Genomic DNA, 19,062 nt, shown 5'->3' with positions numbered 1-19,062 from the left:
AAGCTGTACTCTAGGAATTAGGTGGGCTCAAGTCAGTCACGTCCAAATGTAAACTAACTTTTTGCCTGGAGGAGGGTGAGACAAAAATCTGGTGAAACAGGACAAATAGCATTCAAGTTTAAGTACAAGTTCTAAAGTCTTCAGCAGAGAGATGTACATACTGTGTATGCTTGAAAACAGTGTCTCTGTGTTTTTTTCACCAGTTGTAACAGCTGAAACAACATGAAATTTGAAAGCATGATCTCAGCATGATTACAACCTGTATCAGACCAGGAAAATAAGAACTCTGTATTGATTAATATGTAATTAGAGATTATGTCTTTAAAGCTACTGTGAGTAACTTTTTCTTTTTGTCAATTCTGGCGCCCCCTGTGGACAAAAGGTGTGTCTTTCTAATATTGTTGCAGGTGGTCTTTGCATTCCTGTGTCTTCAAGAGGCATCTTCATTACAAACTTAAAGGCACTATGGAGGGTATTTAAAAAGTATAGACTCTTTTTTACCATAAGTACCATCAGCCTAGTCTTAAAGATGTGACTCTTGCCAAGGTGTGCATTTGTTTTGGAGAGCAGATCTTCTTTTTAATGCTACTTTTCTTTGTTCAAAACAACTTTTCCAAGGATGCAAAGTAGCAAGGCAGTGTATTTATTTGAAATTTGTTTGTGGCTGTAGGGATGATTAGATTCAGAGTATTAGGCGAATTGTAAAAGTGAGACCTAATATATTTATATAACATATTTTTTATAATAATATAATATTATTTATTTATTTATTTATTTATTTTCATTTATTTTTGTGTGTGTAAAAAATGCCTAAAAACTAAAATGAGAAGGTAAATACTTTCCTGCCTGCCTGCGAGATCAAACTCAGGGCAGCAGAACATTTGACAGTAAAGTGACAGCAACGCGAGATTTCCGCGTCGGCTAACGTGAACTAGCTCGCTGTGACAGCCGCCGTGACACCGGTCGTGGGGGATCCACAGACAGCACCAAACGTCGCTCCGGTGTTTGAACCGTGAGGGGGTATCCTGACATTACACACCGACAGAGAGGTCTCGTCCACCGGCCTCCAGCGCCCTCACCGCCCCTCTGTGTCCGCGGCTGTCGTCCTTTAATCGGTCAGGTCAGTCTGTTAGCTGCTAGCCCTGAATTAGCCTGTGGGGCTAACATCAGTTAGCTGCTGTTTTAACAGGACGTGTCACTTATACAGTCTGATTTTATCAATATTATGTAAAGGCAGTGCTTTAATGAGTGAGATATGTATTGATATGAGAATTTTCGTTAACATAAATGTTTTTAAGTTAAATTATTTAACTGACACACGTCTTCCGTAGCTGTTTTCTGAGCGGACGTTACAGCGCAGCTAATGCTAGTCTTCACCAGTTAGTTAGCAGCAGAGCTAATGAGCGTTGAAGCAGGTTGTTTGTTTGTTTGTTTGTCAGCAGCGCATGTGTTGCTGGCAGTCACAAGAGACCCTTTAACACGAAGAGGATCGTTCACACTCAGTTTACTCTGCACGGAGCTGTGAGCTAACTGATTAAACCCTGTAGCTCTGTCTGCAGCTATGTTTGGTATTCAGAGGGAAACATGTCATGTTGACAGTTTGCTTTGGTGGCAGTTCCCTCCTCATGTAATGAATCCTGCAAACACCTGACAGGTCAGGGCAGTTTATGACCATACTGGTGCCTGAGGCGTCCACAGGTCGGAGCTGGCTGATGTTTGATTTGTTTTGAATATTAACTGATGAGTCAAGCATCTTCCCAACAAGAGGTCAGATTGATCTTCCTCTCTTTGCTTTATTATTTGTTCTATTTATCTGTGTTAACTCAGGCAGTGAGGTGTTGAGGATAGAGAGTCACATTTAGTCTCTTAGCTAAGACAGGAAGCAGCACAGTTTTTATTTTTCAATATAAGTGTCATGTTAATGGATGCAAAACACTTAAGTTACATAACTTCTCTTTTCTTGGAGCAGAATCTACTTTAACAGAAAGTAAAGCACACCCAAGAGAGAAAAACTGTACACGTATAAATAAGATATTGATGACGGTGGCCCTGAAGTGACAATGCATGTCACCCACGACTTTCCTACCTTTGAAGGTTGATGTTGATGCTGTGTTTCTTTTTTTGTTTATTTGTTTGTGTGTTGTTAGTCTTCTTTTGTTGTTACTATCAATGTAAAGCAATTGTTATCAGTGTCTTAACTGGAAATTGGAGGATCTTGGCCACTGTTATGGCTCAATTCATTGACTGTAATGCAATGAGGGTTATTTTAAGAACCTCATTCTCCACAAGATTTAAGAGCCTGCAGGCTGGAGACATATTGCTGTAGAAAGTTCATCGCTTGTAGAGTGGTCCATGTGTCTCTGTAGCAAACTTTTCCAGCAGGTTGTATCTCACTGAGTTAGTGCTCCACGGTAGATTGGTTTTCTGGTTTAATTTTCATGTACTGTCATACTGGTGTGTTTTGAATGTACTTTATCCAAGAAGGTCACAGGCACACAAGAGTCAGTGGCAGCGTACCATCTGCGTCTCACCGTTACAATAATTAGATTTTAGTTGACAAAGGATATCTGGGTATAACTTGTGAGCTTTAGCTCTGCTAAACAGCTGGGAGGGGCTAAGATGCACTGATAAATAGAAAACTAAGTGAAGGAGGGAACATAGAAGAGGGATTTGGTTTGGCTTGTTGAGAAAACCATGTGGTAGAAATTTTGAGGTGAATGTTCCTTTTAGAATTTCTTCGTTGTAATCCATTTCTACCTTCCAGGATGGCACTGATGCAAGGGTTATAATTAGGGATAGAATGGGCTGATTATCAGTGGCAATATTTAGCATTTTGGGGGCATATCGGCATCATTCTTTTATCTAGCAGCTAATATGAAAATAAATATAAGACTGTGTTATTTCGCCGCTTAGTGTATCAGTTCGTGCGCGGCGTGCCAGATATGAACAAATGCAGGTTGTCTGCCAGTCTGCATTCACGCTTTATTTAGAGAATTTTCAGCGCGTTGCTTTCACACAAAAACACCGCTAAATAAGGCTCTAGTTCTCATCGTGTCTCTTGGTCCTGGCAGACTACCTGCCTTTGTTTATATCTGGCACGCCGCGCGCGGACTGATACACTAAGCGGCGAGCGTCTCGTAGCCAGCTGTGGCTCTGCAGCGGAGGTAGCGCCGTTTTACGACACAATGAGAACTAGAGCCTTATTTAGAGGTGTTTTTTTGTGAAAGTAACGTGCTGAAAATTCTCTAAATAAAGGCTGAATGCAGACTGATATCAGATTTTTTTGGTGGGAGTCTGTTTATTTGTGTTTTTGGTCAAGTAAAAAATGGCCCCGTCTGAGTGCAGAGGAAACTGGCAGAGGAGCAGGGAGGGGGTGTTTGGTGCGAGCGCTCTGGGCTTCTGCTGCACAAAAACACTGCTGTAGGGGTAATTTCTGCCCTAAACCTTGTGATAGGACCCAACTTGTTCCATCCCAAAGTATCACTTTAAAAGCCTTAAAAAGTGAAAATAAAAATGAAAAAAATAAAAACAGTTTGTCATAATGAGTCACAAACATAAATGTAAACAAAGTAGATCATAGCAGACTCAAGGCAGCTGATGCTAGCTCTGCTAATGGTAGCCCCACTTGGTCCCATGTCAACCGCGGGCTCTGTGATTGGTCAGTACTAGTTACCTGTTCCTGTCTTTCTTTCCCAGGTGTCCCCAAGCCCCATTGTGGATCTTTAGCCCCTCCGGCAGGACAGTGGCAGAGCCAGAGCCAGACCCATCGGGGACCAGACCACCAGGCAGCAGGGCTCCATGAGCGCGACGGGGCAGCAGCAAGGGGGGGGCCTGCGTTCTCGCCGAAGCCTTGGCCGGGACAAGGACCCCGGGCAGGGCATGGGCATGGAGGCGGCCTGCTGGCTGGCCCCCGGAGTGCTGCGCAGGCTGATCGAGCTGCCTTCGCCCCCCCTGTCCCGACACCAGCTCAAGAGGCTGGAGGAGCACAGGTAACAGAGTCCTGATCCACCGTAGACATGATTCACTTAAAGTCCTGTTCCCAGCTCTGGTGGTTCAGCTGTGAGAAGTTTAGGGGGCACATAAAGTCATGCCTGGAGGTTAAACACTCTGACATGGATGATCAGGGAGCTGATCAGAAACTCTCATTTGTGGTTTTCCAGCATAAAGAGGAACTTTGTGACATAATCAAACTTTTTCAGAGAAGCTGTTGATATGTCGGAGAGATTTTCTACTTTGATTGGTGGTTCGCTCAGTTTGAGGGAGGAGCTTTTTTACAGACTGGTTTCAGCTCGTTCAGATTTAAGAGCGACACTCTCAAAGAGATGACGCTCTCCTGTTTTAACATTTTGATGTTCAGTCCTTCCATCTTTCCAACTTTCTTCCATCCAACATCCATTCATCCTTCATTCCTCAATTCTTCCATCTATCTACCATGTCCCATCCTTCATCCATCCTTTCTTATATCCACCAACCTTCCTTATTGTTTTCTTTCCATCCTTCTTCCTTTCTTACTCCATCTATTCATCCTTCCAGCCATCTTCCATCCATCCTTCATTGATCCTTCCTTACAGCTATCCTTTTTTCCTCCATCCTTCCTTAAATCTATCCACCAGTGCTCCATCTTTCCTTCATCCATCCTTCAATCCATCCCTTTATCCATCCTTCCTGTGTTTCATCCAACCTTCCCACCTATCTTCTCTCAATCCTTCCATCCACCTGGCATCCATCCATCCATTTATCCATTTTTCAGTCTAACCTATCATCATCCACTCTTCCCTCTATCTGTTTTTTATCTGATAATCCTCCATCCATTCATCCATCAACCCATGAATGGACTATTCACTCTGCTGGTCTTATATGTCATCATTTGACTTCATTTGTCTGAAACATAGATTTTCAGTTCCTTTGCATCAGTCTCCAAAAAAACTGAAAGTCTTGTAAATTTTTCCTCCATGTGAACAGATGTTATCAGAAACTAACATTTTAGCCACACTGTCAACAGGAGGAGGTCAAATAAACTTTGATGTGAATTGATTCAGTCAAAAAGATAAACTGTATTTCTTTTCTGAAACCTCGTCATGTCTGAAGACGTGTTCTGACTCTGCTCTGCTGCACTGAGCTAATGTGAGCTGGTAGCATGTGAGCTGAGCGCCTTAAGGAGAACATTACTTCTCGGCTCATATGACTTACTGCTCCCCAAGAAAGGAGAAAAAAAGCAGGGATTTATTTTTATCTAACTCAAACACAAGCCTGACAAATACACAGAGGCAGCATCTCAACCCTTCCTCTGCTCACTTAGTCTTCCAGATCAACAGGACCGACTGGTTCACATCTGTGAGGTCTCACTTCAGAGTGTGAAAGAATGAAGGTCCACAGCATTCATATGGAAACAGCTTAAACTGGGTGATATGTCTGAAGTTGTGTCATTAATGTGGATTTTCTGTCTCTCAGGTACAGCAGTGCTGGGCGCTCCCTGCTGGAGCCTCTGATGCAGCGTTACTGGGAGTGGTTGGTGGGACGAGTCCCCGCCTGGATCGCACCAAACCTCATCACCATCATCGGCCTCGCCACCAACGTCTTCACCACCCTCGTGCTCGTGTACTACTGCCCCACCGCCACTGAACAGGTGACTCTTAAACACTTGATATACACACTGACCTCATGTAGAAACAAATCAAACAGAGAACATGTGTTCTGTCTTTTTGCACTACTTCACGTCATGTATTTCTCTTTTGTTTACCTCCAGTTATTTTCTCTGAAAAGTAAAAAAAAATAAAAAGCATAATAGTATTCATTTTAAAGATCAGGCTGATGATGGGTAATAAGAATAGGAATCATTCCTATTGCAGAGACTTAACAGCTCATGCTGGTGTGTTTTTTTGACTGCAACAATGTTTTCTTCAAAACAGAAAATATAAATAGAAGTACAACACCAAATAGATCAATATTAAATCAAATAAAAAAAAATGATATGTAAAAATCTTTGTAGAAATATTGATTTCAATAAGATTTTATCACATTTTTGTGTTTGGAAGAACTCATGTTTATACTTGAGAGGATTTTGAGGATTTTTTTGAAGATTATTTTTTTCTATTCCAGATTCTTTTAGCTCTAATTTTCAAGTCAGATTTCTGTGTGAACTTCTTAAGATTCAAGAATTCTAAAGAACATTCTAGAATCCCAAAAACACTGAGGGACCTTCTATAACTACCACGCTGTAACTCGGAGAGACATTCAATCAATCCATCAATCAATCAAACTTTATTTATATAGCACTTTTCATGCCTAACAGTGGCAACACAAAGTGCTTGACAAATCAAAACAAAATAAAACAAAGCAAAAATAATCTGTGCACAACCCTCCACCTCTAACCCACCAACCCACACCCCTTGTGCACAAGGTGAACACAGTTCAATTCAATAATTTCCTACCTCTAAGGGAGAATCTAGAAATCTAGAAATGTGAGGGACATTCTAGAATCATAAATGTCTAAGAGGCTTTCTAGAATACTGTAACTTTGAGGGACATTCTAGAACCCTACACATCTAATGGACATTCTAGAATTGCACACCTCAAAGAGATATTCTAGAACTGCAGAATTTTAAGAGACATTCTAGAATTCTATAACTCTAAAGGAAATATTACAGTTCTGGAACTCTGATGGAAATTCTAGAATTCTTTAACTCTGAGGGACATTCTAGAACTCCTTACCTTTAAGGAACATTCTAGAAATATATAACGCTGATGGATGTTCCAGAATTCAATAACTCCAGGGGAAATTCTAGAGTTCCATACCTCAGAGGTGTGTTCCAGAATTCTAGGAATCTTATGGACATTCTACAGTTTTAAAGGGTTTTCTACAGTTATTTTTTACAGTTCAATAACTCTGAACATTGTAGAATTGGAGGTCTCTGTGGAGCAGAGTCCTAGATTTATTTAACCTTTAATTAACCAGTCTAGATTTTAAAAAATGTAGTTAATTAAAAATGAGATATTTAAAAGATTTATTTGTTCATGAAATAAACCAGAGAGTGAGAGCAGCGCAGCACTGTGCATGTTAAAACAAGGATGCTTTTTATTAAATGAACCAGCACTTGTTACTTTGAACACAGCTTCTTCTGTGTTTTATATTTGTATTCAGGCGCTGAGTTAACCTCCCTCATGTGTTGTGTTTATAAGGCTCCTCTCTGGGCGTACCTGCTGTGTGCAGTGGGTCTGTTTATCTACCAGTCTTTGGACGCCATCGACGGGAAGCAGGCGAGACGCACCAACAGCAGCTCTCCACTGGGGGAGCTGTTTGACCATGGCTGTGACTCCCTCTCCACTGGTCAGTGTTTTCCTCTGAGAATCTGAAGATACATTTTGTTGACACTTAAAAATAATGAACAGGTTTTTGGCATAAACAGACTTTTCAATAGATATTTATAGAAATAAGTTATACCTTTTAGCTTTTATTCCTTTATTTAGAGAGCATAGGACAGCAGATAGATTGTTGATAGTAGGGATGTGCGCAACTAGTCGTTTAATCGTTTAACCGCCTACACATTTATTAAACGTTTAGTATTTTACTAGTCGGTTAATCGCTGCACGCTTCTGCCTCGGCTGCTTTGTATAAAGAGGGAGCAGACAGGGAGAGAACTGCTCCCCCCCCCCCCCCCCCCCCCCGTCACGTAGGGGGCAGGGCATCAAAGTTTGGGGAAGAAAGTTTGGAAAGGTGAAGTGGGGCTACCACGCAAGAAAATCAGCACAGTTTGGCAGTATTTCGACGCAGCAGATGACAACAAGGTCGCCTGTCGGCTGTGTAAGCAGACACTCGCTTATAACCACTCTACCAGAGCGATGAGAAATCACATTCATAGTAGACAACTCGATGTTGACTTGCAGGGCGAAGATGGTGAGACCGGGCTCGGTCACACAAAAACACCGCTAAATAAGGCTCTCGTTCTCATCGTGTCTCTTCGTCCTGGCAGACTACCTGCGTTTGTTTATATCTGGCACGCCGCGCGCGCGGACTGATACACTAAGCGGCGAGCGCCTCGTAGCCAGCTGTGGCTACATGGCTATCTGCGGAGGTAGCAGAAACCGGCAGAGGAGCAGGGAGGGGGTGTTTGGTGCAAGCGCCCTGGGCTTCTGCTGCACAAAATCACTGCTGTAGGGGTAATTTTTGCCCTAAACCTTGTAATAGGACCCAACTTGTTCCATCCGGAATATCACTTTAAGTGCCAGGGTTTTAAGGGAAATTCTATTCTAGGCTACTATGTTGTATGTTTGGAATTGTCATGCTGCTGCATCCAAGTTTCATACTGAAACATAATTCATAATAAATGCCATGCATTGCATTGGCAAACACATCAGAAGTGGATTTCTCTTTAATTTGTTCAACTTAATTCAGTCAGTTGTTACATCAATAAAATTTAAATTAACAGTTTGTCCTGAATGTTTCGGCTAAAATAGCTCCTAAATACACATTTGCATTTAAAACTTTTAACTTAATATGTGTATTAAATTGCAAGTTTTCTTGCTTATAGACTAGTCGACTAGTCGCAAATAAAATTTGAGACTAGTCGGCTAGGAAATTAGTCGAAATTCCCATCCCTAGTTGATAGTTGTTTACTTGCAGGTGCTAAGGTGGCAGACTACAGGTCTACCTCCTCTTTCTACTGTTAGGTTTCAGTGCATGTTTTCAAAACACGCAGATCTCTGTCATTATACAAAAGATTCAATAAATCACACTTAAGAATTTTGATTTTCATGTAGTTTACAGATTGCTGCTTCCAGCTACAACTGGCTTGTTTGACTTTACAGATGTGTAACACACTATCGCCCCCTACTGGCCCACTCATGCTTATATGGACACTTAAGTCTGTTTCAGCATTCTGGTGTGGCCAAACAAACAACATTTTTTTTTAAATAACTGTGAATGTGTGGACGAATCCTGCAGCTGCTCTAACTGGTCTGTGTCTGTGGGTTTGTCTCTGCAGTGTTTGTGGTGCTGGGAACCAGTATAGCTGTTCAGATGGGAACCAACCCAGACTGGATGTTTTTCTGCTGCTTCGCCGGGATGTTCATGTTCTACTGCGCCCACTGGCAGACATACGTGTCAGGAACGCTGCGCTTCGGCATGTGAGTCAACAAAAACTACTGGGTGTTGATTTTTTTGTTTTGAAAGCCAGAAAATCTCCTCTGAGGGCAACACTTTGGTGTTTTTTCTGCTGTCACAGCTTCAGAATCTACAAAACTGTTCAGATATTCATCGAGTTATTCTCAAAACATGTGAAATGTGTTGATGAGTCACTGGATTTGTGGATTTCTGTTAGTTTGGGTCACTGTGTGGGATCCTTCCAGGTGTCTGAGCCGCAGTAAACGTGGATGTATTCTGTGTGTAGATTTGACATAACAGAGGTGCAGATCTGTCTAGCAGGATTACAGATGCTCACAGCCGCTGTGGGTCCCTGTCTGTGGAACATGATGGTAAACCTCCTGATGCTGCGCTGGTGCTGCTGCTGATGCTGCATGGCTCGCTGCTGCCTCCTTCCACAACAACCAACAGGACGTTAAATAATAAATCAGCTCCTACTGCTGGAGATGCCGTCAGTAAAGTATGAGTGCTCAGTTAAATCAGACTAATTGATGAAAAAACTCTTAACAAATTAAAAATCTTAGACTCATGTCAGTGTCACCGAACACAAACTGACCTAAAAACAAAACCTTAAGCTATAAAAACTTCGATTTAAAATTTCTTCTGTACATCTTCCCCTCGTCGAAATGCTTTAACATTTTCTTTCTAAGACTGAGGCACAGGAACTGAGTCCAACATCTTTAATCCCTTTATCAAATCTAAAGAGGACAATGACGTTAAAGAAGAATTAAGTATAATGTCCATGATGCTTCCCATTCCTCATGTTAGAGGAGGGCCTTTCAAAATAAGAGACAGGTTAACCACTGAATGAATTCTTAATAAAAAAATGGTCTTTTTCCTTTTCATAAATTTGCAACTTTGATCTTGAAATCTAACTTTTTCATTCTGTATGGTGGCCCGAACACTCAGCTGTAACATTGAGACATTAAAGAGGGGGTGTTTTGCTTTTTTAAGGCCTCATATTCTCATTCTGGTGCCCCATAGTAGCTTTTAATTATTTACGGCTAAAAAAAAGAACTTTTTTCTCTCTTTGGTGTTTTAATGAACTCTTATTCAACGCTTCATTTGAAGCTGCTGTTTCTTTAAGGCTCCTGCTCCACAAGCCCACTTCTCTCTGATTGGCCTGCCCTTTAGAGGAATGTTAAGGGCAGAGTTTTTTGCCAGCCCTTGGTGTTTGAGGTCCACCCCACCAACATGTAATGAACGATCCTTATGTAATGACCTCATCATTTCAACCTGCCTCATGAAGATCTGGTGTAGATCTGGTGAAGATCTGGTGTATATCTGGTGAAGATCTTGTGTAGATCTCATGAAGATCTCATGGCAAACTAATGGAAATCTCATAAGGCAGGTTGAAATGCTCTCGTGAAGTTCTTATGGAGATCTTGTGACGATCTCGTAAAGATCCTGTGGAGATCTCGTGGGGATCTTATTAAGGTTTTGTGGAGATCTTGTGGGGATCTCTTGAATATCTTTTTGAGATCTTATGGCGGCCTCATGAAGATCTTGTGGAGATCTTTTGAAGAACTCGAGGAAATCTCATTGCGATCTCTTGGAGATTATGTGGAGATCTTGTGAAGATCTCTTGAAGATCTTGTGGAGATTTTGTGGCAGTCTCATGAAGATCTTGTGGCTGTCATATGAAGATCTTATGGTGAACTTATAGGTACCTTGTGTTGATCTTGTGAAGATCTTGTGAAGATCTTGTGAAGATCTTGCGGGGATCTCTAGAACATTTTGTGGAGATCTTGGGGTGGCCTCATAAACATCTTGTGGAGATCTTTTAAACATCTCATGGAGATCTCTTGGCGATCTCTTAAAGATCTTGTGGAGATCTCCTGGAGATATTGTGGCAGTGACATGAAGATCTTGTGACGGTCATGTAAAGATCTCATGTCAAACTCATGGAAAAATTGTGTTGATCTTGTGAAGATTTCATGGCGATCTCTTGAAGTTCTTGTGGAGATTTCATGGCAATCTCTTGAAGTTCTTGTGGAGATTTCGTGGGGATTTGGTGAAGAGCTAGTGCCAACCAGACTTATTTTTGTCCAAATAGTGTCGCCCCCTGCTGGTCAGTTGTGTGAATGCAAGCTCAGAGCACTTTTGCGTTCTTGGATGAAAAGGCTACTTCTCATCTCCTCTCAACTTTCACTGCTTATCCAGGCTAAGACCAGTGACTAGCCCAAATGGGGGACATGGGTCTGTCCTCGTGTGGACCCCCCCTCCCTAAGTGCAGGGGGAGCCATAGGGGTCGTTGGTCAAAGGGGGCGGAGGCCTTGGTGGCCAGATCCTGGGTTACAGAGGCTACATCTACTTCTTACCTATAGTCTGTGGTTTTGACTCGATTAGCCTAGCTTAGCATATAGACTGTTTTAAAACTAGAACAGCATAAATCTGCTAAGCCCATATTTAATGCTTCATATCATTTTTCTTTGATCTCTCAGCAACAAAAAGAAAAATCTTGTGTAAAAAGTGGAGCGATGAATCAGCTCTCGTGTCAAAGACGTACAGCACATGTTACTGACGGCATCTCTAATTCAGATCCTTGATTTTTTTTAATTCTGCACGGTGATTAAACCTGCAGGAGAGAAAACATCAGCGTCTCCTCAGCAATGTGTGTGTGTGTGTGTGTTTGTTGTGGAAGAAGGCTGCAGGATGAGTGTGTGCTGGTAGACGTCACTAATCCTCACTGTCAACTCTGCTTTCTCCTCCCACTCAGCATTGATGTGACTGAGGTGCAAATCTTCATTATAATCATGTATTTGCTGGCCGCCGTGGGAGGATCAGCTTTTTGGCAGTCACTGGTAATTGTGATTGGTTTTAATTCCTTCAGATTGACCTTAATTTGAACGTTTGTGTCATAATTATATAATGTTGGTTTTAAAAGCATCTTGTTTATGGTAATTGTCAGCAAAATTACAAAGATCGTCACTGTGATCGTTGTCTAGCAGAAGTCATGAAGCTTTTATTGTGGATTTAGAGCTGAATGTCCTCACTAACTTCTCTGAGATCAGCTCGTACCCACGTCAGTTAACATCCGATAACTTCAGCGTCTGAATGTCTTTGTTTCCAGATTCCCATCCTAAATGTCCAGATGAAAATGATTCCAGCCGTCTGCACTTTTTTAGGAGCCATCTTCTCCTGCACCAATTACTTCAGAGTTATTTTTACAGGAGGCGTGGGCAAAAACGGATCCACAATAGCAGTAAGTCTGGAAAGTTCTGCACTGGTTCAGATATATATGAGGTCATAAAACACCTTTTTCATTGAGCTCAAGAAATCAGAGTGGATTTAGTTTTAGAAGATGAAGGAAACATGCAGAGATGCCCTAAAAGAATAAACATTGACTGGAGATAAATAAGCAGAAAATGAAGGAAGAGTGTTTGTTTTAGCTTATGGCAGAGGATAAAGGTCTAATAAAAAATAAATTAATGAATAAAAAGAGAAAATAAAAAGATAGATTTCAGGAGTAAAAATTTTAAATTAACAGTCACAAAGATTGTTAAAAAAAATCAAAATGTAAAAGAATAAAAAATGAATGAATAATGAGGTTATACTTGATAAAGTTTTTTTTTTACAAACATTAAATATACAAATATATTAATTTAACAGACCAGCAGAAAAATTTGTAAGGCAAAAGTCAGAATTTTACAAAGAAAGTATGGTGAGACAAACAAGTCATTACTGTACCAGAATAATTTTGTAAATTTAAAAGGTCAAAGCTTTAATTTTACAAATATAGTTATTATTTAACTAGATTAAAGTTGCAAATTTACAAAGACAGTTGTGGAAGACAGTCGCTAATTTTCTGAAATATAAGATTTAAAAAATGTTATTTTATAAAGACAGACATAACAGAAAGTCATAAATTTGCAAGTTTAAAGGTGTAATTTTACAGAAAAATAAAGTCTTGTCATTTTTTAGAAAAATTGTCTAAATTTATAAGGTTGAAGTTGTAATCTTCCATGTAAGTAAGGTGAGAAAAAAGACTACATTTTTAAAACAAAAGTTGTGAATTAACAAGGTTTAAGTCATTATATTTCAAAGATAGGTGTCTGTGAAGGAGGTTGTTAATTTAAAAACATATTTCAAATCTTAAAGCGATAACTGTAATCTAACCAAGATTGTTGGGTGTGGAAAAAAGTCAGTTTTACAAGAAAAAATAAACAGTAATTCTACAAGATTAATGTCTTGATTTTACAAATGTAGTTGTATAAGAAAGAAGTCATGAATTTATTATAATAATATTGTCAATTTACAAGAATAAGCTCATAAAAGAAGAAAGTTTTGACGATAAAAGTGACGCCTAGAGAAAAACAAAATAAATTATGTGAATAAAATTGTAACTTTAGTGATATTATTTTGTATCTGAAAACATTCTTCAGCAAACATTCATTTACAAGCGCAGGATAAAATAAAGAAAAAAAAGAGAAGCCTCCACAGGGTGGTGCCAAAATCAACACAACAAAAGTTTATACAGGAGCTTTAAAGAGGAGTATTCTGCTTCTTTTAGGCTTCATATTGATCGTCTGATCGCTTTGAAGCAGCTTAACACGATTTATAGCTCAAAAAATACTTTAATTATCTAAATCTGCTGAAACACTTTGTTTTAGCTACTGTCTCTTTAAGAAACTTCAAAGCATGATGGAATTCTATTCTTCAACTCGGCATTCCGGAACCTTCTGTCCCTGTTGCTCTCAATGTAGTGTGTCTTAACTTCAATGGAGATTTACCAACTGATGATGATGTCACAGCTTTGGTTTATGAGCTGGATCAGATCTGCAGGATATTACCAACCATATTAACCCTCTGTGTGTGTGTCCGTGTGTGTGTGTGTGTGTGTGTGTGTGTGTCCTCAGGGAACCAGCGTCCTCTCTCCTGTCTTACATATTGGCTCAGTTATTATTTTGGCCATGATGATTTACAAGAAGTCTGCTGTCCAGCTCTTTGAGAAACATCCGTGTCTTTATATCCTGGCCTTCGGCTTCGTTTCGGCCAAAATCACCAATAAATTAGTCGTAAGTAACCTTCCCTTTGGTAAACAAATGTAATGTGCACAAAATCAGTAAAAGGAGTATTCTGCTGTTTTTTAATCTCCTTGTTCTGTTTTTAATTCTCACTTTTTTTTCCCACAGGTAGCTCATATGACAAAAAGTGAGATGCATCTCCACGATTTAGCCTTCCTGGGCCCAGGACTTCTGTTCCTGGATCAGTATTTCAATAGTTTTATTGATGAGTATCTGGTGCTATGGATTGCGTTGGTAAGAGCACACATCATACGAGCTCCTCGCTCTGTTTTTTTCTTGTTTTGTGTGTTTTCTCCCTCTGAGGATTGATTTTCTTTCTCTTTCTCTTTCAGATCATTTCCTTCTTCGACTTGGTGCGTTACTGTGTCAGTGTTTGCAACCAGATTGCCTGCCATCTTCACATCTTCGTTTTTAAAATCAAGCCTTGTTCGGTGCTCAGCCCAGCTCCTCACTGAGGGCACGCCGCCGGCCGCTACTGACTCTTTACCCCTCCCCTCCCCCCCCGTTAGTCGCACTCATCTTCTCCTCCCGCTGTTTTCCACGTAGAGACGCAGGAGGCGACGACAAAGACGTGGTGTAAAAGTATGTGCTTCTGCCAACTGAATGTGAGGACAAATAATATATACTAAGATACTGGAGTATTACTGTCATTGTTTCTTTTCATCCTCTTCCCGTTATCGAGAAAACACACACACACACACACACACACACACACACACAGCAGGTGTTTCAGGGGAGTACAGGTGCTACTCGGTCTGTTCACAGAGAGAAACGTTTGTGTGTTTTAAATGTTACTGTGCAAAGAACATGTATAGGAAATGAATCAAACTCTTTGCTCTCATGATTATACGTTTTGTAATATTTGCATAATCTTTTTTCCCTTTTTGCTTTTGTAAATACCAAAACTGTTACGGTGTCTGTGCTTCTCTATACGTTTAAAAAGAAAATCCTGCTTTCACACATTTATAAACCGTTTTTCCTTCATGTTTATGATTTTTATAAAGAAACTTTATCTCCTGCACATTTCACAAAATCCATCAGCCGGATGTGATTCTGGAGGGAACGTGACGCCAACTTTACGAATCTGAATGTTCTCATCGAAAAACGCTGCGATTTACTCACTCTGAGCGGTTTTTTGTTTTCTTATTGTTTGTTTTTTGAACACGGGAAGTTTTTGGGGGGTGGTTTTTAAATATTATGGGATTCGGGTTTATTTATTGTCACGTTTGACGTTTTCACATTTTTATTCTTAAATTGATGCTTAAAGCAGTTTTTCTTCGACACTTTATTATTCTGTTGTAAATATGTCACAACGCGCACAAGGAAAGAAAATCCCACAAAAAAAAAAAAAATCTGAATGTGTTCGTTAAAATAACTCAGCTCCAGTCTGTTAACTCACGTTTGTCTCTCGTCTCATCTCTGCTTGTGACGAATATTCTGTGACTTTTTTATTTGTCAACAAACCCCATGAAAAGTTTAAAAAACGTGCCTCACGTAGAACTTGGAAACTTGGAAATAAAACTGATTTTTGCTTCAATGACTGAAATTTAAGTTTCTGTGACGTTAAAGCTCCTGTGAGGAGATTTTTGCTGTCTGTATCCTGATTATCAGGGAAGCAAAGCAGGCTAAAAATCTGTCCTAAAATCATTTCCTGTGCCCTAATCCTTTGAAATACACAGGATCAAAGAGGTGGGAGGTATTACTTTGTCCACAGGGGGGCGCCAAAACCAACACAAACTTTAAGCTTCTTTCACTAAAAGGACTAATGCTGTATCTATTATAAGATTTACATTTTCCTGAAACTTAGTTCCTGAAGAGCGACTCAAAGATAGACAATTACATTGAAGCTCCCGTGAGGAAATTTCTGTCAGTGACAGCTTTGGCGCCCCCTGTGGACAAAGTGATTTTACGTAACTTTGACCTCTTATTTTATCTTTAACAGCTCAGCTCAGTCGGACGTACTAGCTAGTTAAAAACTCCTCACAAAAGCTTCAACTTTTATTTTTGGTTATTTTTTAATTTCTTTTTCTTGAAGATTTTCTTGAAGATTTTGTGGCTGAATAAATCGTTTAAGTATTGTAAAGTTGACGTATTTACATCGTAAAATCCATATTTCAAAGGATCCAGACTGACGCTAACTTCTTCCTGCGGCGCTTTTCTCCGAAGTCTTAAATACACCTCAAAGATAATACGTATTAGCAGAATAATTTTTGATTATTTTGGTCTTCTTGTGGGGTTTGTTGACAATGAAACCTTTAAAAAGTCCCAACGGTTATTTACCGATTCCTTTCCTATGTCAACCACATCACCTCCTTTCACGTAAATGTTAAAGTTGACGTCACGCGTCCTCTGAAACACGCCAGCTGAGGCAGCACAGGCGCACGCGGACTGAATGTGTAGGAGATGACGTCGCAGCTCTTAAGGTGGTCACTGACCGTAAATAAATCCTGTTAATTTGACGTTTCTGCTCCTCTGACGCTGTTACAGGACGACTGACGACCTGAGAACTGAAATTTCTCACTTTCTCATATCGTGCCTCTCTTATTTATGTCTAGACTGCAGATATAGTTCATAACAGCGACAGTTTTTATGTTTAAACCACATTTAGAGTCAGATACATCAGAGTCTTTCTTTAACCAGATGACGTCGGGTTGAGGCTGGTTTTTGTTGTGAACAGAAGTGATTTAAAAGCAGCTGGTGGACTGAAAAAAAAAACTAATTTATGTCAGGGGTGTCTCTGCAACTAACTAAAAAGTATCCTTTAATGATCGAATGTTTGAAAGTTCAATCTAATTCATAAAAGACGTAATAATTTAAAAGAAAAGCATCATATTCAACTTTTCTGAGTGAAGAAGTCAAATCCCATTATGAGTACGAATTTCAACAAGAACATAATGAAGAAAAATGGATCAATTTAGTTTTTTCTGGAAAAAAAAGTCATAAAGAAGAGATTTTTCAAACTTTGAAAACAAAACCTCATGATTCAGTTTTAATAGATGGAAGTTTAAAGTAATAACTCAAACTTAGTGAAATACCTTGGAATGAAATATTCAAAAACTTTGGGAATTTTTTTGTAAACTGTAGGTTAAATTAATTCAATTCAGAATAAAAACAAAACTTTGACACATTGCAAAACATTTAGTTAATGCAAGTTTAGAAAATATTGAATTTATATTTCCTAAATAACTAATGAAAAATATATAGAAGCTTTACTAAAATATGATTTTTTGATATGCACTTATTTGTCAATAAATAAGTGTTTCTGGACGGACACGGCCAGTGTTGATGAAATAAGTCAGTATCTCAATCTTTCAGAGAAAAAAAAAGTATAATAAATCTCAAAAAAAGCTCAATAACTTCCAAGTTTTATTTATAAAAAAGTAAAAATTTAATATTTTCTAAACTCATTAAAATGTATTCTCTAATTTTTTTTCGCATTTTTTTTGTTTTTATTTTCACAATTAAAGCCTTCAGTTAAAACCCTTTAAAATTAGTAAAGTAACTAAAATAAAAAATCCAAATGTGCAGATTTTTTTAAAAAAAATTTGTATTTAATTTTTGAGCAATAGGCTTCAAATATTAGAATCAAACAGATTAACTTCTTTACATGTATTGAACATTTTAAAAAACTAAGTACAAATTTATTAATAACTTCCCAACTCATTTCATTTGAATTTTTTTTTTCAGTTTTTGTTTTTCAAAGTTAAAGCCTACAGCTTAAAAGGGGAAAAAAGTATTTCAAAATATGAGAATATTTTATTTTGATTTATCATAATTTCCAGTTGTTAGGAACAAAAAAAAACACTTTTTCGTGTATTTTCCTTATATTTTCTGATGAACATGTACGGCTTTAAAAAGTTGAAAAATTGAATAATTAGGGTGTGACTTTTCACAGACAGGAAAAAAAATGTTGCTCTATGAGGAATTTTTAAAACATAATTACTTGTGATTAATTATGATTTGCATGGTTGGTTCAACATGGATTAACCCTGTAACCAGTGGAAAGTGATTTTTTCTGGGTGTTTCTGTAACAACTCCATTTCTCTGATCATTCTTTGACTGATGATAAAGGTGTTTACGATCTGCTCTTTGAATAACTCCTGTTAACAACACTCTTTGGTTTATACGTCACATTTCATTATTTATCATTAACTGAACACAGCAGATGTCTGAGTAATCCATGTCTGTTGGTGTTTTCAGCCCCTCTCTGCATGTGTTTCATTCTGCTGTACAGTTTGTATTAAAGCAGGAGGTGAATCCAGATATTAACAACTCATTAGTTACTGATGTCAGGCTGTTCTTAGTAAAAGTTTGCCTTAAACACGTCTGTTTGCTTTTGTTTTGTACAGAGATGAGCATGTTGTTGAAATGTTTCATGTTGATGTAAAAGTTTGTCTTCTGTTGGCCGGACTGCCCAGCTCAGGTAAATCACAGGTGTGTAGGACAGACAGCGTAACAACGTAAACAAGACCACCCGAAATTCTCCTTCAACTTCAAATGCAAATAAATTTCATACTCCCACATTAAACACTGACCTATTTGTGTTTTACTGAGAATAAACCAAAGAAAAACACAGAAGTGATGAAAAAACTTGTGCCATCAAGATATGGAATGTAGCACTGAAGCTAATAGCTAGTTAGCTTGGCCTAAATATTTGGGATTTTTAGAAAATAGGGCTTAGCCTACTAAGACCTTTAGTTGTTTATTTATTGCCTGTATTTTTCTCAGCCAGACTTTAAAAAAAATTGTACATAGTTTTGAAGAGACAGTCTCTTTAAACAATGGTCCTCCAAAGGTTTTAGCTAGGTGCTATGTCAACAAACAGCTCAACAAAAAATATTCTGTTGATTTTAAGTTGCTGTCTTAACTGTTTTTTTTTGGATTCACAAAATAGAA

At 38.9% G+C, this 19,062-nt stretch overlaps 1 protein-coding gene across 1 annotated transcript; it reads left to right on the top strand.

The window, feature by feature from the left end:
- Positions 1 to 922: 922 nt before the first annotated feature.
- Positions 923 to 17,547, top strand: cept1b (choline/ethanolamine phosphotransferase 1b). Its single transcript, XM_074677736.1, has 10 exons — positions 923 to 1,120; positions 3,697 to 3,989; positions 5,452 to 5,626; positions 7,180 to 7,327; positions 8,982 to 9,123; positions 11,859 to 11,943; positions 12,213 to 12,344; positions 13,999 to 14,157; positions 14,275 to 14,400; positions 14,499 to 17,547. The coding sequence occupies exons 2-10, from the start codon at positions 3,799 to 3,801 to the stop codon at positions 14,619 to 14,621; spliced, it is 1,281 nt and encodes a 426-aa protein (XP_074533837.1). The 5' UTR covers positions 923 to 1,120; positions 3,697 to 3,798; the 3' UTR covers positions 14,622 to 17,547.
- The last annotated feature ends 1,515 nt before the right edge of the window (positions 17,548 to 19,062 follow it).

Source organism: Halichoeres trimaculatus, unplaced genomic scaffold (assembly GCF_033239565.1).
Source record: "Halichoeres trimaculatus isolate MK-OKI-2021-1 unplaced genomic scaffold, fHalTri1.1 fHalTri1_scaffold_1, whole genome shotgun sequence".
Classification (NCBI taxonomy): Eukaryota; Metazoa; Chordata; class Actinopteri; order Labriformes; family Labridae; genus Halichoeres; species Halichoeres trimaculatus.
Note: the sequence above shows the minus strand (reverse complement) of the source record. Positions and strands in the feature narration are given on the sequence as shown.